Source organism: Dunckerocampus dactyliophorus, chromosome 3 (assembly GCF_027744805.1).
Source record: "Dunckerocampus dactyliophorus isolate RoL2022-P2 chromosome 3, RoL_Ddac_1.1, whole genome shotgun sequence".
In the NCBI taxonomy this organism is placed as follows: Eukaryota; Metazoa; Chordata; class Actinopteri; order Syngnathiformes; family Syngnathidae; genus Dunckerocampus; species Dunckerocampus dactyliophorus.
The window spans coordinates 25,218,711-25,245,119 of NC_072821.1; the positions used below are offsets into that span (position 1 = coordinate 25,218,711).

At 39.3% G+C, this 26,409-nt stretch overlaps 1 protein-coding gene across 2 annotated transcripts; it reads left to right on the forward strand.

Moving 5' to 3' along the window:
- Positions 1-90: 90 nt before the first annotated feature.
- Positions 91-24,896, forward strand: LOC129179125 (uncharacterized). 2 transcript variants are annotated; one of them, XM_054771982.1, is made up of 15 exons: positions 91-275; positions 2,865-3,028; positions 4,618-4,808; positions 4,970-5,074; positions 8,090-8,228; positions 9,366-9,516; positions 10,718-10,850; positions 11,799-11,951; positions 16,410-16,447; positions 16,549-16,578; positions 16,716-16,882; positions 18,213-18,667; positions 18,789-18,888; positions 21,698-21,944; positions 23,355-24,896. In XM_054771982.1, exons 2-15 carry the CDS (start codon positions 2,897-2,899, stop codon positions 23,435-23,437), a joined length of 2,124 nt encoding a protein of 707 aa, XP_054627957.1. In that variant the 5' UTR covers positions 91-275; positions 2,865-2,896; the 3' UTR covers positions 23,438-24,896. The 2 variants fall into 2 exon arrangements, with proteins under 2 accessions (XP_054627957.1, XP_054627958.1); XM_054771983.1 differs by lacking the exon at positions 91-275 and adding an exon at positions 1,262-1,416.
- The last annotated feature ends 1,513 nt before the right edge of the window (positions 24,897-26,409 follow it).

Here is a 26,409-nt window from a genome sequence, read left to right on the forward strand (position 1 = left end):
GCAGTCCACCACATCATAATCAGGAGAAGGAAAACCAGGAATATCAGTTTGGCAAGCCTTCCTCCTGACGCGCACCTTTTTGTCATGACTCTATTATTGCCTCTGGTCCAGCCAGTTTAACTTCATTCTCAATTGGCCCAAATTTTGTTAAACTCCACCTTTTGTAAAGCCCTACTGTATATAGGAAGGGTTTTTACTTCACTGGCGCTTGGTGAGACTTCATTTGGTGCAACATTGATCTTTACGAAAGGACATTTGTCTGGTGGCGTCTTAAGGTAATGGTAATTATTTAACGTATTTGTTGGATAATAGGTAATGGGTACTCTATCATGGCAGTATTTACTTTGCAAAGATTGAAATGGGCAGGATAATTGTTTTTAAGATGACTAGCAAATGATTGCAAGTATAAACTTGTCCCTATTTCCTATATTCCCTTCCATAGACTGCTTTTAAAATAGTTAAATAACAGCGATGTCAATGTATTCATGGCAAAAGATTAAAAAAAGGCCAGGTAGCTTGTACACTTGTACAACACTTACGTTATCCATGCAGCCAACAGTAGGGCGTTTGATCCTGTTTGTGGAATTAAAATAGAAATAATGACAGGTGAGGCAATGCGGTTAGGTTGTAATTATTCAAACACGTTCTTCTCAAAGCATTGAAAGGAACGAGGAAGGTTTGCAAGACGATACTAATACCACACATGTGCTTATTATGCAGAATTCTGTGATGTGCATGACTATTGAACAGCAAAAAAACTGTCCCAGGAGTATGTTTTCTTGATTTACTTTAGTGACACTGATTTTGGCTTCTTCATCAAATGTTTGGATGGAACAGTCCTGTGCCCATGAGGACCAAGTGGTGTCTGCTATTGAAATAATAGAACAAAAAAAAAAAGAAAAAAGGTTATGAAAACTTCAAACAGTTAAATTTGCATCAAGATTGCGAGTATGATCCTGTGCATCATCTGAGATCAATGTGCTTTTGCCAACAAATTCGCTAATTAACTCAGTCTCCGAGAGCTCAAAATAACAATCCGGTTCAGCAACATTTGCTGAAATATGTTAATGACACGTGTTAATCTGTATTTCAATATGAGATCATTGTTTGAGAAATCACGGGATACATCTAATACGTGATTGGTTAATGTACATGATTCATTTGAGGGATTTCCAACTGCTCCTGAAGGACTTGCTATGCCGCTTTTACCAAGAAAAGTCTTTCAGGATACTTTCAGTAAAATGATGAGATGCAAACCTGAGATGTGTTGCGTTCGCAGCAGCCACATACGTCTGTTTGACGCATGTACCAAATACCACCCTGTCACAAATGTCTACAAGATAGTAATTAAGTATGGCAGTGTCTCTTCATCTCCAACTGTGAAGCTCTTCTCATCAACCACCGCCATGCATGAAAGTATGTTGCTGTGACTCACTACTGTACACTTTTTATAAGCTTTTAAATGATCATGTTGGCTTAATATCTTCACCAAATATAAAATTTCAAAGCACCTTTCAATTATGGTTGGGCAATACTGCAAATTTTAGTATCGATCCAATAAGTATGGGATCAGTTTGGTACGGTTTATTTGTTTTAGACATGCTTAACACTTTACATTAACAAACATCAAGTGGTTATATTTACCCAATTCAGCATGTCTGAAGAGGAGTAGGAAGAAGCAGAGCTAATTTAATCCTACCCCTTTTTCCTATCTATTACTGATAATTCATTCACGCCGTATCTTACATGTTGATACCTACAATATTTAGTTTGCTTACATCTTGTCATTTACATTTTCTTCACTTTGTTTACGTCATATGTGAAAAGAAGCAAGGTGTTTGTGCTGTGTTGAGGAAAAGGAAGACATAAAAATGTTTTCAAAAAAAGGATAAAATACCAGTAATAAAATGTGGCGCTAATAAAATAGGTATACATTTCGTTTTTATTTTCAAATATAAAACAACAAATATAATTAAATACATACAAAATAGCTAAGTTACAATAAGTGGGAACATTAAATAAGAACAAGTAAAGCAACAATAAATAAATAAATACTGGAGAAAATGTTTCGACTAAATTGCACAACTTATGAGAAAGGAATTGCCAATACTGACACTTTTTACTTGAATTTCTTTTCATCATTAAAAGATTTTGTGATGGATTAGACTTATTTAATACTAGGCTCCAGCATACCCGTCACCCTCGTGAGGACAAGCAAAATAAAAACATGAACAGGCTTAATTTATGGCTTGGTAAGCTTCCTCATTTTATAAATGTCAGAGTGATAGGGATAGTACACATTGTTAGAACAACAATTTCAAATACTACTCAAGTGAAGTTAAAGGCAGCAAAGGGTACCCTTGATCTGAGCCATGCACATAAGTATTGCTCAGACCAAATACATACTGTATATTGTATATAAAAAAGCTGTCATCTTGTCTATTTCAGCGTCTCTGCTTAATAGACCAAAGTATCTCAGTTGACACCTTCAAACGTTCGCAAGGTGCTGAAAACTATTTGGTTCACATGACGGAAGAAACTTCATTTTGTAAGCCATATAGCGTCCTATATGCTTGCCCCCCTCCACGTAGCAAATTGTCTTATACATGTCACTCATGCACGACCACTTTTTACCATTTTCAACTCACATGCATCATTGATTACGCGACATACAGCCTGTAGCTTGAGTTCCAAAAGTACCTGTTCCCTCACCTACTGTCATTCATCAACACGCATTTCTTGAACATTTTTTCAAAGGAAAACTGCCTCCCATTTTGTGACACCGCTTATGCAGGTGCCAGGTACTATTCTATCATCCTGTAATAGAGTTTGACTGCTAAAATGTTTTGCCCTGTTTTCTAAAGGTGTAGCATTGCCGTATGAATAAGGAGCTGAGATGGTGGACAGACTGACACTGACAATCGTGTTGCAGAGCCTGGCTCTGCTCTTCATCAGGCCGGCCTGCGAGGCCTCTTCTCTGGGACTCACAGTCCACGTAGAGCCACTGGAAAAAGATGGAGGACATACGGTGAGCAGCATTTTTTCATGTTTCTAATTTCTTTCTTTCATCTTTCTGTTATCAGCAGCAGTTTAATACATGCGGTTGATAGCTGGTTGACAAGTTGTTTCATTTCAAACCAATGTTTTCCACAATACAGGTATATCATTGAAATTGAGACAGTTAAGACATTTTATAATTAGCTGCCATAGAAAATGAAGAATTGTACAATAAATGTCAACTAAAGTAAAACTATTCGTTCATAGAAGACGACCAGAGACGGAAGTGGAAGGTGTTTGCGGAGTATTATTTACAGCAGGGGTCACCAACCTATCGATCGCGAGCTGTATGTCAATATTTGGGACTTTGCCGGTCGATCGCGAGAATGTTGGAAAAAAAGTGTGATCAACAGGCATGCATTTTGAACACTGAACACGCCCGTACGCCTCGCCGCCCTCCAGGCAACAAGCCGCAAGCTCCAGCCAAAAGCCCGGTCCCCAAAACCCGGCTGGAGATACTGGTCCACAGGCTCCCCTCGCCGCACCGCGCGCAGTGACACACGTGCAGAAGGGTCGAGCGACTGGAAGAGAGGGAGTGACAGAGCGAAACGATGTGCTTGAGCACACAACAGTCGTTGTTGCACGATAATATGACTCAAAATGTGCCTTTGCTACCCTAAAATTAAGGCACAAGTATAACTTCACAGACGTGCACCTCCAAAAAAAACCTCGAGCTGCAGTTCTTTAGGGCTGACTATTGTAACGCATTGACCAGTCTCTCTCTCTCCTCACCACCGCTCGCCCACGACACTGAGCCAACAAGCCGAGTTGTAATTTGCTCATCGTGCCCACGCCACAAGTCCGGCCCACAAAGTAGGCGTGACCAAAGTGCAGCTCGGGGGCCATCCGCGGCACGTGGCTCATTTGTCATTGCATCACTGCAGAAACAAAATAACATTTAAAAAACAGGAAAATGGTAAAAATAGAGCAAAAGGCACAATGAGAAAAAGCAGAAAAGTTGAAAAATAACACAAACCTTTGTATTTAAAGACATAAATATTTTAAATATCTTTAAATATCTATAATTTTTTTACTTTACTGTCTACATATATATATATATATATTTATATATATATATATATACACAGTATATACATACATACATACACACACACTGTATATATTTGGGGCGGTTAGATCTTGCGCTGGTTCACGGCCAAGACCAGGGATCTTGGGCTCAAAAAGGTTGGTGAGCACTGATTTACAGTATGTTACTATCTGCTTGCTCATTGCTTACCTATACATTGCACTGAGCATCCATTTCCATGGTGATAGCAATAGTCTTGTTGTGTGACGTGTGTGCACTGCTAATTAATTGTGCTTAAGATTCATGCATTATCCAATGAGAAATGAGGAACATTTGACCACAAAAATTGGCAGTGTTAAAAGTGCATTTAAAAAACATCTGAATCCAAATGTTTTGCGCGACCATGATTTTGGCAAAATCCTGCAACAAAACAGCAGCACTGAATTTACGTTACTACTTGACTACTCACAAAATAGGAGTAAAAACTAAACATAGACGAGTATTATTTCTTTCTTCTGCTTTGATTTTTGCAGGTTCGAGCGTATTTCACCGCCATTGCATCCAATCCATGCCCCCCGCTCACTGGAGTGTGTACTGAAGGGGTAAACTGCACCCTTTACAAATCCCACGCCCCTGTCAGCGGCTCCATTCCGACCCCGGGCTGGTGTGTCCGCCAGTGGCAGAAAGTTGTCCCTAGTAACTACAATGGCACCCTCACTTTGAAGTATGAAACCATAACACTTCAATGTTCTAAAATGATTGCTTTTTACCTGCTTCTTCATTTTAGTGGAAAAATATTACACTGAATAATACTGCCTGTATGTATTTTTTGATTGTTATTATTCAAACTTGTAGCCCTTTAATTCTGCCCCCTTTCCTTTGCAGCTCCACCACGAGTTTTTACGTGTCAATGCATGCGGGGCCACATGTGCGTGCAAATTCTGGGAAACTCAATCACCCTGCGTTTGTTGCGCTGCCTCCTCCTCTAAGGTAATGTACAAAAAGGAGCCCAATGAACATCTATTTCAACTTAAAGGGAAGCAAATGCTTGGGAAGTGGTAAAAGAGACAAATATTCGGTAAGGCTCATACAGTAGATCCCCATTATTCATGGAAGTTACTTTCCAATAGCCCCTGCAGATAGCAAAAAACAGTGAATAATGGCATGCACCCATAAAAAGCCCTAAAAGCAGCTATCTTTGATACTCTAAACCAGGGGTTTGTTTTCCACCAAAGGCCGTATGCTGAAAAATCGAAAGCTGCAGGGGGCCACTTTGATATTTTTATACATTCTTAAAAATTTTGTAAAAAGGATATATCTATTTTTCGACAAAGCTTTGTGTTATTATTAGTTATTTGTATCAACATTTCAGCTTTTTGTCTTTGCATTCTGCCTTTTTGCTCTAGTTTTCCAACAGTTTTTTTTTTTTTTATTTTATTTCTACATTGTGCCACGGGCTATACTTTGGACACCACTTCTCTAAACCATTCTTTCGCAGCTCTTTTGGGGACCCATCATCACCTCTTAATGACAAGCAGTGACAGAAATTGCAGAAAGTTTTCAACTCAAATTTCAACTCAATATCTTATATTTAATGAAAAGACAGTGCAGTTTGAAAGTTGAGGTAGTGCAAAACAGCACAGTGTGCCACTGTGTAGCGTGTGGCAAAGTGTAGGTACCACAAGGTTACCCAGCATGCCTTGCAGGTTCTATGTACATGTATAGTTTTTCATGTACTGCGTGTTAGTATGTGTTATTTTGATACCCGCATAGTCCGTGTGGTGCAGTTGTGTTTTGCGTTCCATTTGTCTTGACTTACTGTGTTGGTATTGTTCTCATTACAAGTTACATAGGCGTCCGTCTGTATGACCTCCTGTCGGTAGAGTGTGTTGCATTTCTTCATTGGTTTTCTGTGAAAGCAGGTTTCAAACAGCACCACTGAGTGTCATTGCGACGTTAAGGGATTTTAATATATGGCACCCCGCTGCATGGGGAAAAATAACCCTTGACAATAAAAATATTTTTGTAAAAAACAAACTTGCCCAAGCAAGATACCGCCTCCGCAAGATACCTCTTTCTATTTAAGTTGCCATAAAAAAGATTTATTTACAGAAAACAGAGAAAGGACATCAGCAAATCTGCAGCAAAGCGATTGCCGAATACGCAAATAGGTTGGGATCTACTGCATATTTTTATAAAATTTAAAAGAATGCTATGGCAAACTAGTCTTAAAAGGAAAACTGCACTCTTTTTTGGGGTCATCCACAATCCTTATGTGAGACAAGGACACACGTCTTTGCCTTTTCTGTGCGTTCTAGATAGCCGCATTGTGCTAGCAGTTTTTCACTAACAATGCAGGTAATGGGGTTTTACTTATTCCACCTATAAAGCCCTCTAAAAAACATCCGAAAACCTCCAACAACATTTTACATACATGCTGTAACCATGTAGTAACAGGCACATGATAACATGTAATACTTACAATACTTGGCTCATTTTAAGCATTACCGGAACTTCTTTCCTGGGCGCATTGAATTCACATAGCGCATAGCAACTAACGCTACTTCCATCAACAACAACAGCATTCTGTGTTTGACTTTGTGAATGCCGACAACTACTACTTTCAGACAAATGAGGATCCAGATCTACAGGTTTTAGAAACTGAGCAGGCAAGAAGAGACAGTAAAATTTCAGAGCAGAGGGGGGCTGATGATAATAATGTTGCAAAAGCTTGGTTAATATGCAGGTCACAGCATGTAAATGGACCGTTGTTGACGTTTTTGGGATTTTTTTAGAGGGCTTCATAGGTGAAATAGGTAAATGCCAATGTTATTGAAATACTTTTCTAGAATACACGGAAAAGGGAAAGACGTGTGTTCTTGTCTCACATAAGGATTAACTTTAAAGTTAATATTTAATTTAAAGAAAATTAAAAGAAGTTGTAACTTTAATTAAATGCTTCGATGGAAAGGCTTCTTGAGACGTCATCTGTACTTCTGTGAAGAAGGTGTCGGACGTTTCGTTCCTCATCCGAAGAGCTTCGTCAGCGAACTAATAAGTGCTGGTAGCCTAGGCCTTAAATACAGTAAGAGTGGGCGGAATTGGCGTGCCAACACCCTCCTTCTATTGGTTCCTTACACTAAGCCTGGGCGGAGTAGTGGTCTAATCCTCTCCTGCTATTAGCACCTCCGATAAAAGGGAAGTGTCGCTCCCTGAGTTGGGTATGAACGACTCTGATACTGGCTCGTTAGCATCTGTTGTTCTGGCTCGGCCCTGGCTCCACCTCATTTGCAAGACTAAGAGCTGTGGGTTTTGGTCTCAGTAACCTGCTGAACACAGGGTCCAAATTAAACCTCAAACCACCATTCCGATTCAATGATGGCTTCTGTTGTTTGACAAAAATAGCTTCCTTTACTCCTCTTTCAAACCATCTGTTTTCTTTGGCCAAAATCTTTACATCGCTGTCCTGAAAAGAGTGATTGGTTGCTTTAAGGTGTAGATGTACTGCTGATTGAGGACCACTCGAATTGTCCCTGCGATGTTGATAAAGCCTTTTTTGGCTTTACTCAGGAAGCGACACTTCCTTTTTATCGGAGGTGCTAATAGCAGGAGAGGATTATACCACTACTCCGCCCAGGCTTAGTGTAAGGAACCAATAGGAGGAGGGTGTTGGCACACCAATTCCGCCCACTCTTACTGTACTTAAGGCCTAGGCTACCAGCACTTATTAGTTCGCTGACGAAGCTCTTCAGATGAGGAACGAAACATCCGACACCTTCTTCACAGAAGTACAGATGACGTCTCAAGAAGCCTTTCCCTCGATGGACAACTCCTGTACGACTGAGAGCCTACACAGACGCATTAATTAAATGCTGTTTAAGCTCAGCAGCAAATGACTCTTCCACTGTCTGTCTACACTGCCGTTCCTATTTAAAATTTCTTCTTTCCATGCATTAAAAGTGAGAATTACAATGACGTTCTCTGACTCTTGTGTTATGGGCGCAGGGCCCATGCCAACTGCCCTCACCACTTCCCCCTGTCAGTGAAAGACCTGGATGGAGACAAGGTGCGATGCCGCTTTGCTATGGAAGAGCGAGGGGAGTGCGTCAACTGCACTCCACACTCCTTTATCGAGCTGTATGAGGTCAGTCTGACTTGAATGTTTGACACAAGTTCTCAAGTTTAACGCAGGTTTAGCACAAGTTGCGTTGGTCGATGGAATAAAATATGAATGTGCACATACAGTACTGCTGAAACATCATAGGCCACCACAGGCTTGTTTTAATGACATACTTTCATAAAAGAACACATTAATAAAACAGGAAGTAGAACAGCGCTGTTAGCAGGGTTATACAAACAAGACAATAATTATTTCTACAAAACTTTTTCCAACGATGGCATGTGGGCCAGGTAAGAATCCATGACATTTTGGTGACAGATCCAGAAATTTTCAGAATTTTCTATAATTTCCATAGGCTACTTATATGACACAACCATTTTGTTTGTCATCCTCCAACCAGGAAGTAGTCCTGATGAGCAAAGAAACAAATGTGTCGCTCTGTGGATTATTTTTGTCTTTACAATAATAGTTTGACCTTGGTGGAGTTCTGCACTGTTACATGTTACATGTGACTAGTTATTATATACAGTCATTGCACAGCAAATACAAATCTAATGGTGGCCCAAGACTTTTGCACTGTGCTGTATGTTCCATGTGTACATGCAAATAGTGATTCAGATACTTACACAGTATGTTATTACTACTATTCAAGGTTTTATTTGAGGTAAAGTCCTGAAAATGTAGTAATTATGCAAAATGGCAGTATTTGTCATACTATATTGTACAATAACACAATCCATCCAAGTTCCAAAACTATTTTTCCCATAAAAAATAATGTAAAATTACTTAATTTCTTCCATTTCCTCCAGCTATAACCATCATAAAATATTTATTATTATTGTTATGACATTTTCCTGTGTGTTCCATTTCTGGTGCACGTTTACTCTTTGCCATCTCTGGTACACTTCTGTGGTGGCATCACACACACCAACAAAAACACACAAAAAAAGCAAAACACAGTATATTTTACCCTGGTTTTGCAGTAATGCACTGATTTTTAAGTATGTACAGCATAGTGTAGTAAACCCTTTCAGATGCTCAGCATACAAATCATACGGCATATGTATATTTCATTTTGAGCGGATGCTTAAGAGAAAGTAAAAATGTGAATTTCTAGCTTGGTCATCTATCCCTAATGCTCATCCTTGCCTTTATTGCCAGGATGCATGTAAGTTGACATTTACTGGAGATGCACCAGCAGGGCACTATTCCATCTACCTGATGGCAGAGGACTACGTTCCGACTCCTAAAATAAGCCAAAAGGGCAAGAGCCAACCCCTCAGTTCCGTCCCTGTGCACCTGTCCCTCACTGGTGAGTCTGATAACCAGGTGCATCTCTTTGAAAAGAATGTTTACAAATGTTAATCCATACAAAATATGAATATAACATAATTTCCGGACTACAGAGCGCACCGGTATATTAGCCGCACCCACTAATTTTAAAGGGGAAAAAAAGATTTGTTCATATATAGGCCACAGGTGTCCATGTCATAACATGGGATATTTAGTACACAGAAAGATGTTAGAAAGATTTTTTTAACTTTTGACTAAATGAATGCTTATTTCCACACAGTGCCGAACAGTGTGTGTAACATGACTAGTTAAACAGTAGCCTACCAGAAGTCATTCATCGCCGTCTTCATCCTCCTCCCAAGAACTAAAACCACGAAAGTCCTCTTCTTCAGCATCACAATTGAACAGCCTCATAATTCCTATGTTACACACTGTCAGTGTCCATCTCTTTTTTGTTGTTGCTGTCCGAGTCACTTTTGTCTCGAGGCAAATTAACTGTTTAGTTTGTGCTATCCTCTTCATCACGCAGTAGTCCAGCCTTTTGAAACCCGTTGGTGATAGTGGACAGCTGCCGGTCCGAGCAGTCCCAACAGAAGCTGTAGTAATTCTACACTTGATCAAACTTACTTTAAGATGTGTCAGACTTCAAAATGCGATTTTAGCTTCCACTTCAACCGTCCACCCTATTTCCTGAAGCTACACTCTAAGCATCATGTGAAATGTACTTTTTAGCTGTAAATTAGCCACTGTTCATCACAGTACACGCCGCAGGGTTCAAAGAATGAGAAAAAAAGTGGCATCTTATACACCGGAAATTACGATAACTGTGGAGCTGAAACTTAAAACATGATCTATTTTGGCCCAGTTTTTGTTACATAGGGAGAATTTTCAGGTGACAGCATGGGCAGAGGCAATGAACCAGCGCCGTACTTGTGACGATGCTGGGTTTATAAACCCACCTAATTACAATTGACAACAGCTGCACACAATTCCACAGGGGTAAAGTGGCTGCATCTTACCCCCAGCAGAAAGTCCAGCATTATGACAGTGGCCCAGTGGAGGGGCTTTTCCCACTCACCCCAATCAAAAACGTTTGTGACGAACTATATTGTTTTGTTGTTGTTGTATATTTTCTGTGTATGCTAGTGTCTTGACTATGTGTCCCAATACTTTTGACCACATAGTAACCATAACCATGTTTTCTCCGTATTCATCTCCAGTGGAGGAGGCGTCTCCCAGTTGCACAGATGAAGTTTTGGCGACAGGAAAAACCCCCAGAGAACACTACACATTTTCTGTCCTGCCATTCGAGGAGGTGAAATTTGAGGTCGAGTTCATGTCACAAACACAGAGGTGCGTCATTCAGGACATATTTTTTTATGTGGAAAATGTTTAGGCTGTTTATAGCACAAAGTGAGATGAATAAAGGCATGGTTGGATGAACCCAAGAGCCTTGAATTGAAACCCATCAAATATATTAGTCATGAACTATTAGTTCATGTCGGTATCATTTTGTTTGGTAAGTTCCATACTTTGCATTTTACTTTGTACTTATATAGATGCTTTCCAAATTGGGCTGTTGCCAGCATTATTTAATTGGATTGGATGGAATAAGACGAACCTGTCTTACTTGTTGATAGTTGTAGAATATGTTATTTTAGTTGACTATTGGTCAGGATGTTTATGACTACATTGTTGAATCTTAAAAATAAATATGGCACCATTTATTTAACTTACATTGTGTATTGCAATATTTGTCTGATTTTGCACAAACAGTGTTTATTTGTGAAATGACAGTAAGCAAAGTGTTAGTTTGAGGGAATTGATGCTTCCTATATCAGTATCAGTGGATATCGGTATTGAAATAATGAAGTGTGGGACAATATTGGCATATTAGAGATCAGTAAAAAGCCAATAGAGAGCTTCTCTGTCTGAAACACAATGTTTTCCACTTCGAGTCAGCCATCTTCAGTTGCCTACATGCGGCCTCTTCAAATGTCACACTCAAAATTCTTCTGTCGTAAGAACGCCTTAAGGTGACGATGTTCTCAAATGTCATATGCCTCACCCTTACAAGTATGCACAAAATGACACGATGGAATGAAAAAAGTAATATTTGTGGCATGTAGACTATGAACTCCATCTGTTGAGTGTCAGAGATGACGCACATGAAAAATCTTATTGGGTTCCTGCTCATTGCTGTCTGTGTGAGCAACAGTGAGCAAACAGGTGAAACGTTTCACATCGATTCTCCCGTGTGTTCTTTCAACTAATCGGTCGACATGCGACCTTCCTTTGCAGTGTTTCAGAGATTGATGTCGTCGGCCAACCTGGGCTCATCAAGTATGACTTCAATTCAACTGGCGCCATGTCGCACATGTCCGTGTCTTGGGTCCGTTCAGAAAACAATTTGACCAATGTCCTGCCAGTCTGCTTTGTTGCCAACACCATGAGGTACGTAAAGTCAACTGATGCTGCCACTGCTAGTACAGTGGATCACCGCACATTCATGATTCAACATTCCCGGCCCCGCAAATTTGCAAACAATTCTGAAAATAGTCAGTTTTTCCCGCAGAAAACACATCTGATTCACCATAAGATTGTAAGAATTTATAAATGTATAAATAATTTATACCTGATCGTACAGGTCAAATGTACAGCATACATGAACCACTGTTAGAAAGCCCATAATTTAAATGTGTTAAATTAAGATTCAGTATTGATGAGTACCTTTAGATTTTATACTTTAAAATGCATTTAGTATGAATGTGAGTGTGAATGGTTGTTTGTCTATATGTGCCCTGCGATTGGCTGGCGACCAGTCCTGGGTGTACCCCGCCTGTCGCCCGAAGTCAGCTGGGATAGGCTCCAGCATGTCCCCACGACTCTAATTAGGAGAAGCGGCATAGAAAATGGATGGATGGAAAATGCATTTAGTAAGTGTGTGAGGCATATTTAGGGCTTAAACCTGTATTGTGTTGCGAGTGAACAATGGTAATTGAAGAGAGTAGGGCGGGGGTTGGAGCTGAATCTAATGAAGACTTACAACAGCCACTTTTATTGCAAATGTTGATCTGAAGTTGAAGGTGAGTGTCAATGTCAAGCTAGAAGGAGGGTTGGGGGGGTGTCAAAAGGAGAAATTTTTATGGAGGTATCAATTGCTATTTTTGCCGTTTGCTGGTAGTGCCGGAAAGTAATGTTCGTGAAACATAAGCAAGGGGGAGTAGGAAGACAAAGAAAGGTTGTTCCCTCCCGCTTGTTTGTGTATTTGTATTTATTTTTTTAAAGGGATATTGCATATTCATGAACATTTACATGTAAATATGCCAGAATTAGCCCAAACACGACTTTACATTTGTAGTCCCAAATTCCACGGTTTGGCACTGGTGTCGTCATATATTCGTGGATTTTTTTGTTCATTGCTTTAAATTTAAAGGATTCATTTTTTGAATTGTAACTTAAATAGGAAGTGGTTTGATGGTGCGATCTGCTATGAGTCCAGCAGAGGGGGCTGTCTCACAAGTCAATTCTACCAACATTTTCCAGCAGGAAGCTGCTTTGACAAAACATGATGCACAGTGGTCCCTTGCTCCATCGCAGTTTGAACATCACTCTCACTCTATCACGGTTTTCAAAAATTCATTAATTAAAAAGGGACCACTGTTTTGTGGGTGACTATGGCCTATTATTCGTTTTTAAAAAATGCATATTTAAGCAAATGCTGATCTAGTAAATTTTCAAACAGCTAAAATTATGCATAAACAATAACCTGCTACGCAAACATGGCATACACCTCTTCTCAACAAGAGAGGAGAAATAGGACCCCAGGGAAAAATTTTACTTAAAACATTTATATACCAATACAATGCACAATTATGGAACGAATCGAGTAACGATTGAGTAAATGATGCACTAAAATGAGCGAGTTCAAGAAACCGTACAAGCGGTTGATGTTTACAAAGTGCAAGGAAGAAGAGTTGAACCACTGTGTACATCCAATGCTATGTCTCACCAGTACTGCACTTACGACTAACTCTTCATTCTTTATGAGTACATTTTCTGTACTCACCCATTATCCAACTACGTTTCTGTCCACTTTGAACCCTTTCATCAGTTATTATTGTATTACTATTTTATTATTATTTATTATGACTGTTATATAAATTATTTACAATGACAAGAACCTTGACTCCTATTTTACCACATTGTTACATTACCTTATCATTTTCCTATGTATTTTAAACTAGCAAAGAGTATATTTGGTATGCAGGAAGTGAACAAATGTATTGCAATTTTTGTGAAACGGATGGGGGTTAGGATTAAATAAGCTTTGCTTCTTCCTACTCCTTTTTGGGCATGTAGAACTGTGAACTGTAATACAGTACGTGATGTATTCCAATGTAACTTGAATGAATGTTCAAAATCAATTAAACCATAACCATTACCAAATGTTACGTGTTCTTGGCCTAAGTTAAGCATTTCAAATAAACTAAAATACAAATACAGTAAAGAGAAATTTACAATACAAATACAATTACAGTCATGTCTAAAGGGCTCTAATAATGGTAAAAAATTGTATTTACAAAGTCATAAACAGGTTTTCTATGCTATAACTATTGAGGGAAAGGCTTCTTGAGGCGTCATCTGTACTTCTGTGAAAAAGGTGTCGGACGTTTCGCTCCTCATCCGAAGAGCTTCGTCAGCAAACTAATAATTGCTGGTAGCCTAGGCCTTAAATACAGTAAGAGTGGGCGGAATTGGTGTGCCAACACCCTCCTCCTATTGGTTCCTTACACTAAGCCTGGTCGGAGTAGTGGTCTAATCCTCTCCTGCTATTAGCACCTCCGATAAAAGGGAAATGTCGCTCCCTGAGTTGGGTATGAACGACTCTGATACTGGCTCGTTCGCATCTATTGTTCTGGCTCGGCCCTGGCTTCACCTCATTTGCAAGACTAAGAGCTGTGGGTTTTGGTCTCAGTAACCTGCTGAACACAGGATCCAAATTAAACCTCAAACCACCATTCCGATTCAATGATGGGTTCTGTTGTTTGACAAAAATAGCTTCCTTTACTCCTCTTTCAAACCATGTGTTTTCTTTGGCCAAAATCTTTACCTCGCTGTCCTCAAAAGAGTGATTGGTAGCTTTGAGGTGTAGATGTACTGCTGATTGAGGACCACTAGAATTGTCCCTGCAATGTTGATAAAGCCTTTTTTGGAGCATTTGCTTGGTTTCCCCAATGTAGTGCTCTTTGCATTCCTCATCTTTACAGTGGATGGAATAGACCACATTGCTCTGTTTTTGGTTTGGAGCCTTGTCTTTAGGATGCACTAATTTTTGTCTCAGGGTATTTACTGGTTTGAAATAGGTAGGAATTTTGTGTTGCCATAAGATCCTCTGGAGTTTTTCGGAGACCCCCGCTACTTAAGGGACTACCACTCCTCTCCTTTTTGCTTCTGTGGGCTTTTGGGTTTCTTTCCCTACGCTCTTCTTTTGACATTTTTTAAAAGCCCACCGCGGGTACCCACAGGTTGAGAGCGCTCTCTGGACATGTTGTGTCTCCTTTTTCCTTCCCTCAGCACTAGTTGGTATTTGTTCCGCTCTATGTTGGAGGGTCCTAATAACCCCTAGTTTATGTTGTAGTGGATGGTTTGATTCAAAAAGCAGGTATTGGTCAGTGTGTGTGGCCTTTCTAAAGACCTCTGTAAGTAGCTGTCTGTCCTCTCCTATAATTACCTTGCAGTCTAAGAAGGCTAGTTGGTTCTCTTTAGTGTCCTCGCGAGTAAACACCTTAAAACAACCAATCATTCTTTTCAGTACAGTGAGGTAAAGATTTTGGCCAAAGAAAACAGATGGTTTGAAAGAGGAGTAAAGGAAGCTATTTTTGTCAAACAACAGAACCCATCATTGAATCGGAATGGTGGTTTGAGGTTTAATTTGGACCCTGTGTTCAGCAGATTACTGAGACCAAAACCCACAGCTCTTAGTCGTGCAAATGTGGTGGAGTCAGGGCTGAGCCAGAACAATAGATGCTAACGAGCCAGTATCAGAGTCGTTCATACCCAACTCAGGGAGCGACACTTCCCTTATATCAGAGGTGTTAATAGCAGGAGAGGATTATACCACTACTCCGCCCAGGCTTAGTGTAAGGAACCAATAGAAGGAGAGTGTTGGCACACCAATTCCGCCCACTCTTACTGTATTTAAGGCCTAGGCTACCAGCACTTATTAGTTCGCTTATGAAGCTCTTCGGATGAGGAGCAAAACGTCCGACACCTTCTTCACAGAAGTACAGATGACGTCTCAAGAAGCCTTTTCCTCGATGGACAACTCCTGTACGACTGAGAGCCTACACAGAAGTATGCTCTAACTACGAAAATATTCCATTTATCAATATTGAATCCTATTTCGCAGAAATGCACTTATCGCGGTCAGGACCAATTAACCGCAGTAAACAAGGGATTACTTTATGCCTGTAGTTGTTTCTTAATGCGTAAAACTGTTTAAAATGTGTGTGAGAGGCATATAATGGGATTTATAGTATTAAAAATACTTTTTTGGGTCTTTTTTTCACGCCTTTTCACCACTAGTGGAGATCCACTGTACTGTCCTGTAGTTTTTTTCAACACTTTTGTCCCACAGAAAATGAATGTGAGCTTATTCTCTTCATGAAAATTGTTTGTACAATACAATGCAAAGATAATTAGCACATTTTAAAAGGCCAAAAGCAGAAAAAAGTTAAGCCAAATAATTAAAATAGTTCTTTGTAGCAGCCCAATCTGAATATTGAAGGAAAGGAAAACATACAGTATACACACACTACCGTGAAGACACTTTTAGAAAGCAGTCGCCAGCTTGCACGTTAATTGCATATTTGTTGCAAAAAGTCTCATTTGCACTTCTTGTCTTTCCAGTTTGCAGTCGGAGCCCAGATGTGTGTGGCTGTACCAAAGTAAGACTCCTTCCGAATATCAAAAGAATGCCAGTTTACAAACAAAAAACAACAAAAGAAGTTTATGAACTATTAAAATTCGTCTTTCTCGATAATTACAGGAGAAATGAAGACCCTACCTGCTGGAACAGGTTATTAAAACATTATTATTATTATTTTACGTTGTGTTTCTAGTTGAGTTGTGGCAGTGTTGCTATTTGCGACACTGCCACAAGTGTCGCAAATAGAGAATTGCGACAATTGAGAATGTGGTGTTGTGTGCCTGCAGAGCTGATGTGTAATAAGACAGAGATGATACTGGTCCTTCCTGTTGCATCATTGAGCAACATCAACCTGGCTGAGCTGCAACTGAATAGCCCCTCTTGTCCTGTCACCTACAATGACACTCACCTCAATGCACGCATCTCCCTGGACGGCTGCGGCACCAAGACTGTGGTAAAAGCTCGAATTCCTTCTGTTTGACGTTATTACTCTACAGCAGTGTTTCCCAACCTTTATTGAAGAGGCACATATTTTACATAAGAAAAATCTCATGGCACACCACCAAAGATGTTGTATGAATGGCAACAGGTGGATGCACAGGTCAGTGATGTACAGTACCTTCTGCCATCTAGTGAAGGTGTGCCCATTACATCGATCACAAGCGACCGGTCGATTACAAAGGTAGTTTGGGTTGATCGCAAAAACATCACTTTGTAGATGTCATATGACATCAGTCATCTGACATTAAGCTCCCCTTCTGATTCGCTCTTGTTCCCCCACGGCAAAGATTAAGTGGGGAACAGGTGTCTCAAAATACACACAGAGATGCAACTTTCAACTTTTTTATTCCGACTATGGATAAACTAACTCAGCGGTAAGATGCCCATATCTATAAGAAAAGTTATGCTTTCACTTGTAGTGGCTAGTTACTGTAGGTAGAAAAAAGTGACTTGTTTGATGGCTTTGCTTCAGTCTTAAACTCCACTATATACAGACAATGTGTTCTACATTTCCATTTCTTAAACTATTATTTCACGATTAATTGTCTTTTGCATAATTATTTTCATTTCATGTATATTTGTAATGTTTGATAGCAAATGCTAACTGGATGTAATACATGAACTGTGTGTCTAAAGAACGCATACATAGCTATTTTTGACTAACATATTACTGGTACTCAGGCTATGTACACACTATACTACACTATACACACTACACTATTGAGGAATTATGTGTAATTATCTTTATTGCCATATTGAATTGAATTGTGAATTATTTGTGAACGATATCAACTACTTTGAAACTGTGAATGTGAAATACTAATCATTAGTATTCAGAATAGTAGCATCAAAGTTTACCCGTTAGATTTTATATAAATGTCGTATGTTTTATAGTAAGATGTTATATAGCTCAGTGTTTGTGTGTGGTTGGCTAAAACTGAGCTTTTTTGTTTGTGTCATAACAAATGTGCGACATTATCTGATGTATTGAAACCTTATTTAACAACCGAACATGAAGTTATTAACTTACGTGTGTGTTTTATTTTGCGCAGTGGTAGGCGAGCACGTGTGCGCCTTATAACACACACGAGCGATTTAAAAAATTATAATAATTAATGCTGTTTCTACAACTGGCACGAGTTGTACAGTAAGGCCATAGTAAGACATGTGGTGTCAGAGTTGCAACAGTCAGCCATAATGACAGCTGGCCTTATTGTAACTGACTATTCTGAGGAATGAGACTTCCCAAACCAGAAATATTCTCACCCTCTCGTCTTTTGCAGCACACTGGCACCGAGCTGGTTTACACAAACACCTTGAAGAGCGTCCGACCTTTCTCGATGATCAGCCGCCACCCCTCCCTCATCCTCCCTCTGGCCTGCCGTATCCCCGGAGTCCAAGCCATAGGTCCAAATTTCAACATCACAGTTCCCACAACGGTCTTTGATAATGATGGCATTTGGATAGAATTCCACTTACCAGGAGAGGGGCCGCAATCAAGATTCACAAGCAATCCAGTGTTCCGTCCTGTAGGCCTTATACCGGGACGACTGCGACGGGAAGCAGCACCAGAGCATCATATCCATTCTCGCCAAGCAGCTGTGGGGTCCAGGCTGGAAAAGCTGGACCTCCATTTGTTCACTAACACGACTTTGAAAAGAGTTGAAATGATTATCAAAAGCTGCTTGGCGTCCGAGACAGAAGACATGGCTGACAGCGACGTCATTCTGCAGGAAGGGTCAGTAACACTACACATTAATGATGCATAACTCTTGAACAGTACCCTGTATCACATACAACTTGTGTATGTATGTGAGTGACACAGAAATGAGACATTTCCTGTAAATTTCTCTTTACAGATGCTCAGCTTCCAACACGACATTGGAGATTGCTACGGGACAAAGTAATACCTCCATCTTTCGGATTTTTTTGCCCTCCCTGAAAACACAAGGATCAACGGTCTGTACTGTTGGTTTTGAACCTTCTTTCTTACCGGCTATTCCTACAGCATATAGACAATATAAACAATATAGCTTATTAACCCACTAGTTATTTCTGATAATCTACCGCATATCATACCTGTCAGCATTTGAAAATAAGGGACATTTTCTGTAAAATAAGATCAGTTCTGGTCTTCCACCAGAATTGGGAGAGCTCTTGTAAAGACGAGACTACCTACTGTGGTGCAACCTTGTTTTTGTTTTGTTTTGTTTAATTTTATTTATATATTTACTTATTTTACTGGCAATCTTTTTTTTATTTTTATGTTATCGGCTACGGGATGCCCTTCGCCGATGTTGCCCGAGTGTTGCTGAGCAGACCGGAAGCTGTGCTGGTTCGGCAGTATCTGAGAGTTTGTTTTTATTTTCCATGAAAGTTAAAACATGGGAAACTATTTAAACAAGAATGGCGAAATACAGTACTGTAGTTTCTGCTGAAAACGGGAGGGTTGAAAGGTATGTCTCACGAAAAACCTGAAATATAAAACTATCCATCCATATATCCATTTTCTGTGCCGCATGTTCTCACTAGGGTCGCGGGGGTATGCTGGAGTTTATCCCAGCTGACTTGGGGCCAGAGGCGGGGTACACCCTGGACTGGTTGAAATATAAAACTAACTCTTTAAAATGACTACTAATCCACATGTGGCTCAGGATCAATTTGTGGTAGAACCAGAATGCAACATTGATTTCCAGAAGTCTGAATTAGAATTAGTTCTCACGTCATGTTTATCACTTGTTTTAGGGCCTGTCCACACGCAAACGTTTTCAGGTTGAAACGATTAAGTATTTTGTCATTTCATCCTTTCATCGGTACGGCAACTCCATTCTCTGTGCCCTGGAACTGTATTTTTATTTAACGACTTCCAGAGTGGGAAAATCAGACGACACCGCCTTCTCGTTGCCATGTGGACAAGCAAAACACAATTTTCTGATAACGATGACGTGACTAGAAGTGACCGACTGCGTACTGCTGCAGATAAGCCAAAATAATATTTGAATATTTCAGCTGGCATGACTCCCAGTTGACAGTCACTGGACTTTTTTTGGCTTATAATTCCACTTTGTTGTCAGTCCAGACCAAAGACACTAGATGAACATTGCGCATTGCACTGTAATGTATTAGGGATGTCGAAAATAGCTCGTTAACGGTGGTAACTTATTTATTTAATTAATTACATTAAAATCATTCCGATTTTTAGCATAGTAAACACATGCACATCATGTCAAGCCACACTTCTCTGTTATGATGGCAGACGGTGGAGTAGTGTATTGTCCCCACACAGTCACACAGAGTCTGAGGCGCCTTTTAAACTTTATACCGATAACCACATCAACAGCGGTGCAATTCCAACACCATATATGTATCTCCAACTCACAAACATGTCTCTTGTCCTTGTCGGAATGACACTTCTTCATTGTCACTAGGCTACAGTGAGGCGCATTCATGGACACTCCAAAAATCCCAACGTCGTCTTCATTATAAGTGTATGTGTGGTCTCTAAATAAACAGAAATACAAAGAAAAACAATAAGTGGATATTCTTATCACTCACTTTGTAACTCTTACTGCGGAAGTACAATTTACTGCATTTAAGTATGCTTGGAAATCCCAGAAAATACATCTACACTCAAAACGTGAATTCTACTTAAATTACTTGGTCTTTGAACTCAACTCCTCATAGCTCATATTAACACGGTTAAAAGTGCCGTTCAAATGTTGGGCTACTATTAAAGAAACTATCCATCCTTTTTCTATGCCACTTATCCTCATTAGGGTTGCGGGTATGCTGGAGTCTATCCCAGCTGACTTCAGCCGAGCGGCGCGGTACAGCCTGGACTGGTCGCCAGCCAATCGCAGGGCACATATAGACAAACAACCATTCACACTCACATTTATACCTATGGACAATTTAATCCAATTAACCTAAAATGCATGTTTTTGGAGTGTGGGAGGAAACTGGAGTACTCGGAGAAAACCCACCTACTCACGGTGAGAATAAGCTAAATGCCACTGTGCGGCCCTATTAAAGAGTAGTAAATAGATTTTCAGACTTGTGGTATCTTTGAAATATATAAATTTATAAATTTAATACATATAATCGTCTCTTGTCATTTATCGTTTTGTTCATAAAATACAGTAAAAAAATACTTCACACATAGTTGCAAATAGTGATTAATCATGATTAATTAATTTGAAAACTGTGATTAATTTGATTACATGTTTTAATCATTTGACAGCTCTGAATATCATATAATGGTAATAATTAGGGATGAGCCGGATACTCTGTTACAGATAATGCATTTTTGCCGAGTACGAGCATGAAACCAGTACATCTAGTCATTATCCGTAATCGTTATGAAAGAAAATCCTCATTATGTATTCACTCTTCACGCTCTGTGATTGTGACACACATTCACCGCCCGTGCAGAGACGGGCTGCATCCACGGTGTAAGTGGAAACATGAAAACGGCTCGTGTGCCGTTGCCCACTGCCCCTCCACGTTATTAGGTTTTACTCAGCTCGCCTCTATTTCGGTTTGTATCTAAAGTTATAACATACAGATGGACAAACAAATGCGAATACACTCCACAACTGTTCAGCTTAAGTTACGATATTTCTGTATGGTCATTAAAGTTTACATCTACTATACAGTATGGTGGTTTCCACAGCACAGTATATAGGACACATGAAGACGTTCTGGTTCTGGTCCTGGTTTTGAGTGCTCACTTCTCTGCTGACCTGTACCGTTTTCTCCTGTCACACAGATGCACGTCCAGTGTGTTGTCCAGCTGTGTGTCCCCTTGCTTCCCTCCGACACATGCTCTACAGGGTGCGCATCCACCCGGGCAAAGAGAGCTACTGGTAATTCGATAACCAAGACATTCACTACCAATTCAGGACCTATAAGTCTTGTGGTCACCACGCCAGCTCCAACCGTGATCCCCGCCTCGGTTACATCACAACAAACTGCAGCTGCTACAACTTCTGCAGTTGTAGCAGTGACCGCAAGTGGTAAGATGCGTCTTCAAAACACCTCATCTGCAGCACAAACACAAAAGGGAGATACTGAAATATTGTTTGTGGTATAACCAGACAAATTAACACATTTATTTTAAGTCTGTGTCGTGACAGGTAATTTGAATAATGCTTCAATCTTTTTCAATTGAATAGAAAGATTGTTCATAGAAATCTTCCTTCTGTGTACAGTGGAACTCCGCACATTTGCCATTCAGCATTCACAAATCCACACATTTGCAGTTTTTGGTCAAAACCTTTTTTTCTTCTTTTGTAATAGGCCAAAACTTCCACAGAAAACACGCCTCGTTCACCCTAAGTCACTAAGAATTTATACATACGTGACACAGGTAAAATGTACAGGGTACATGTACCGCTGTTTAAAGAAGCCCATAATTTATGATCATATTTTTTGTCAAATGTTGAGATTTCGCACTTTGCTCAGCGGTTCTTGAACACCGCAAAGTTGCTGTGAAATGTAAAAGTGAAACTTATACCGGTAGTCCTCGGGTTACGTACGGGTTCCATTCCTAGATTGTGATTTTAAGTCGAGTTTTGGTGTAAGTTGGATTTTATGCCTAAGTAATGTTATTATACCTAAATGAACTGCTAAGTCACTCACACTGTATATAGAACACACGGAAGACAGAAAAAGTACGGTAATAAAACACTAAATACAAGAAATAAATGACACTGTAATAAAAGAAGCAAAACAATTTTCTTACTTTTATCCCTGTGGTTGTCTTGCGCACTAGAGACTGTTACAGGAATCCAAGACACGTTTTTTTGGAAGGAGGAAGTCTCAATAATTAGAGCACCGTGCTGCTTATACTGTTATCACTGTCCTATTCATAGGAGCAGATCCTTTCACATGTTCAAGAATACATCCTTCTTGATGGTTGCTGCATTTTAGCAGCTTGGACTGGGCATGCAGCCAATGTTGATCTCTCCATAGAGCCCCTTTACTTCACTTTCACTCTTGCGCGCTGCCACCCGATGAGTCTGCCTCACTGCCTCGGGAATCATAATGGAGATTAAACTTAAATGGTTAAATAAAAAGAACAAAAGTGACGTCGTCCTTCCTCTCATTGTAGCACAGAATGACGAGACTTGGGACACCATAAACCGAGGATCACTTGTATATAACTTCTACACCAAGACGCTGATTCCATCTTACCTGGAGTGTTCTGGAGCCGAATGTAGTTATGTGTCAAAAATAGACATTTTTATGGCTGTCTCAATTAGTCTTAGATTTTCACCATTCGCTTGGACGTTACGCCCGCGAAAAGCGGGGATCCACTGTACAGTACATTTATTATTTACCACAGTATGTTCTTCTAAACATGTGTTTAATGTGTCCTTGAAGGTGTCTAAAGTCAACCATCCTTTTCTCCTCTTCTCCTGCAGCTCCAAAGCAGGCCTCTTCCATGGCGCTGGGATTGATCCTTGCCACTACTGGCATATTTCTTCAGCACATCTTTATTCGGTAAAGAGGTTTTTGATGATCTGCCAGAACAGTCTTTGCTAAAAAAAAAAAAAAAAAAATCCAAGGAGGACAAATGATATTTTATTCATCTTTATTCACTTCAGTTGCCCTTAGAAATTTTGTGTTGCTATCAAATGAAGGCATATATGCCTGAAACATATTATTTGATTAATTACATCGAATTAAAAGAAAATAAATAAAACACACTGGTACGTCTCAATAAATTTCTGAAAAGATCATTTATTTCAGTAGTTCAAGCCCTTATATTCTATAGATTCAATATTTCAAGAATGTCTTTCTTCATTTCTTAATAAGCCTAGCTAATAAAAAATAAAAACTCCAAATTCAGTATCTCATAAAATGGGAAAAATTGTCAAAAAGTTGAATGTTGTAAACAACTGGTTTGTGCTCTAATCAGTACATGCACTGAAAAAGCCTTGAATTGGTCACTTAGTCTGAATTGAACCTGAAATCAAATAATTTTTGCACCGTATTCTAATTTATTGAGATGTATCGGACTAGATGGCGCTATACTGCAACTGTAAGTGCAGACCTGTTTATGCTTATAGAGTCATGGAAAAAATGATTAGACCACCCTTGTTTCTTCAATTTATTGATCCATTTTAATGCCTGATACAACTAAAGGTACATTTGTTTGAACAAATATAATGATGATAACACATACAGCTCATAAGAGTTTAATTTAAGAGCTGATACCTAGAAACTTCCATGGTTTTCTTGGTAATAACCCAAATCACTTAAGTTCTTACATGAATAGCTATAGCATTGTACTGCCACAAAATGCAACTCTTATGAGCTATTTTTGTTGTCATTGTTATATTTGTCCAAACCTTTAGTTGCATCAGGCATTAAAATGAACAAGACACTGAAGAAACAAGGGTGGTCTATTTTTTCCATGACTGTATGTCCACAAGGACAGTTAGAGATTGGTAGTGGGGTTTGTAGAAAGAAATGATTATCTTACATAACATTTGGGAGATATGTTTGATATAAGTTATGTTTTTTTTTTTTTAATTCCATGGAATTAAGGATTGTTGTTGTTGACCCTGTGTCGCTCTCTTTCCATATGTATTTGTTCAACTGCAATGCCTACACCACCTCCATTTTGCTGTTACCTATTTACATTCATTAGTAAGAAAAGAACAACACAATGTAACAAAAGATATGAAAAGTATGAAATCATCCATCCGCTGTGCAGAATTTGAAAGTCAATTTTAACCTCAGGCATGCCTTTTTTTCTAAAATAGAATCTGTTGTATTGTTTTGTTTCCCCCCCCCTAATTTAGTCACTCTTATTATAAACTGAAATGATGGAATTACAAAAAGGTAACTACTATTGAACATTGAAGATCTTGATGTTGTTGTTGGCTCATGGCAGTTATATGTTGTAAACCATTGGCATATAATAATGCATTATCACTGTGACAAAATATATTAATAAAACACTGCTGCAATCACAGTTTGATGTTTATTGATCTGGTCAGAGCATTAACAAGCTTTTTAGATTAAAAAAAAATGTGTAATATGCGGATGAAAAGGAAAATTGCTATTTTGGTTATGAAATGAATCATGTTTTTAATCAGATTTAATACTACTTAGAAGCAACAATGGCCAACCAGTGCAAAAAAAAAACATATGAGTACATAAATGTTACAATGTTCTGTGGTTACAAACGGGCTCCCATGAATTAATTACAAACTTAATGTTGGTCCTGAACACACGAGACTCACTTAAAAACTAGTTCAAGCGCACGCCAGAGGAAGAATATGCGCCATGGCAGCACAAGAATGCAAAAGAAGAATAACATCACTTATTAGTTAACTTTTTGGACTTAAATATGTCTCCCAAGAAAAGGAAAACCATCACCATGGAAGTTTTGGTCTGAACAGCTCGACTGTCATCATTTAGGATAAAGATTATTGAGTGGTAGAGGGGTCATAAATTCCACGTGCTGTTACAGATTCCTTCCAGACTAGCCTGGGACAATATTTTATGAGGGTAGAAAGGCCTGCAAGACAACCACAGGGATAAAAGTCCAGTTTCTCTCTTTTTATTACTGTTTCATGTCACCTTGACTGTATTTTATAGGGCCTTCATGTATTCTCTGTACAGTGTGAGTGACTCGGTATAATTTGGGTATCAAGTTGTGACTTACCTAAAAACTCCACATACATCACAGTCTACGTAGGGGACTTGTTAGTAACCTGAGGACCACATGTACAGTATAAGCTTATGAGTGGCAGCGGTGTGGTAAATGTGCTTAACACAGCAAAAAGGTTCTGGGTTTCAGCTAGAATGGATTTGTGGCGTTCGCATACAGTGTATGCAAAGTGCTTGTGTGAAACATGGTATAAAGTTATTGAGGGAGGAGAGGATCACAGCACGAGATGACACAAAGGTGAAAAAGACATTTAAGATTTATTGATAATCCATTACAAAAAAAATACATACAAAAATGTCAAAATACCTGACATAAAGAGGTACATAAATGTACTAACATTTCTTCACTTGATATAATCATCCTAATTGTTACAGCAGCCACAGTAGCAACAAAGCTAGAACTTTGTAACTTTACAGATCCCTTAGGGAAATTACGGTTCCAGGAGCAGCAACACATGCAGTATACAAGACAGTAATAGAGATCGCAGCAACAACAAAAAAAACAACTAAAAACGCAATTACAAGATATCAGATGCAAAAGCCATATTATTGTACATTGTCTAGTTTAAGAGTGTTGAATACACAATCTTAGGGACAAGTAGTGGAGTGTTAGTGTCAGTGTTCGGTTTCAGTGCCCCTATATTGTATATCAGGAGTGTCCAAAGTGCTACCCTTGGGGCCATTTTATATATATATATATATATATATATATATACACTGTATGCACTGCTCAAAAGAAAAAAAAAAGAACACATCTTAGATCTGGATGAATGAAATATTCTTATTAAATACTTT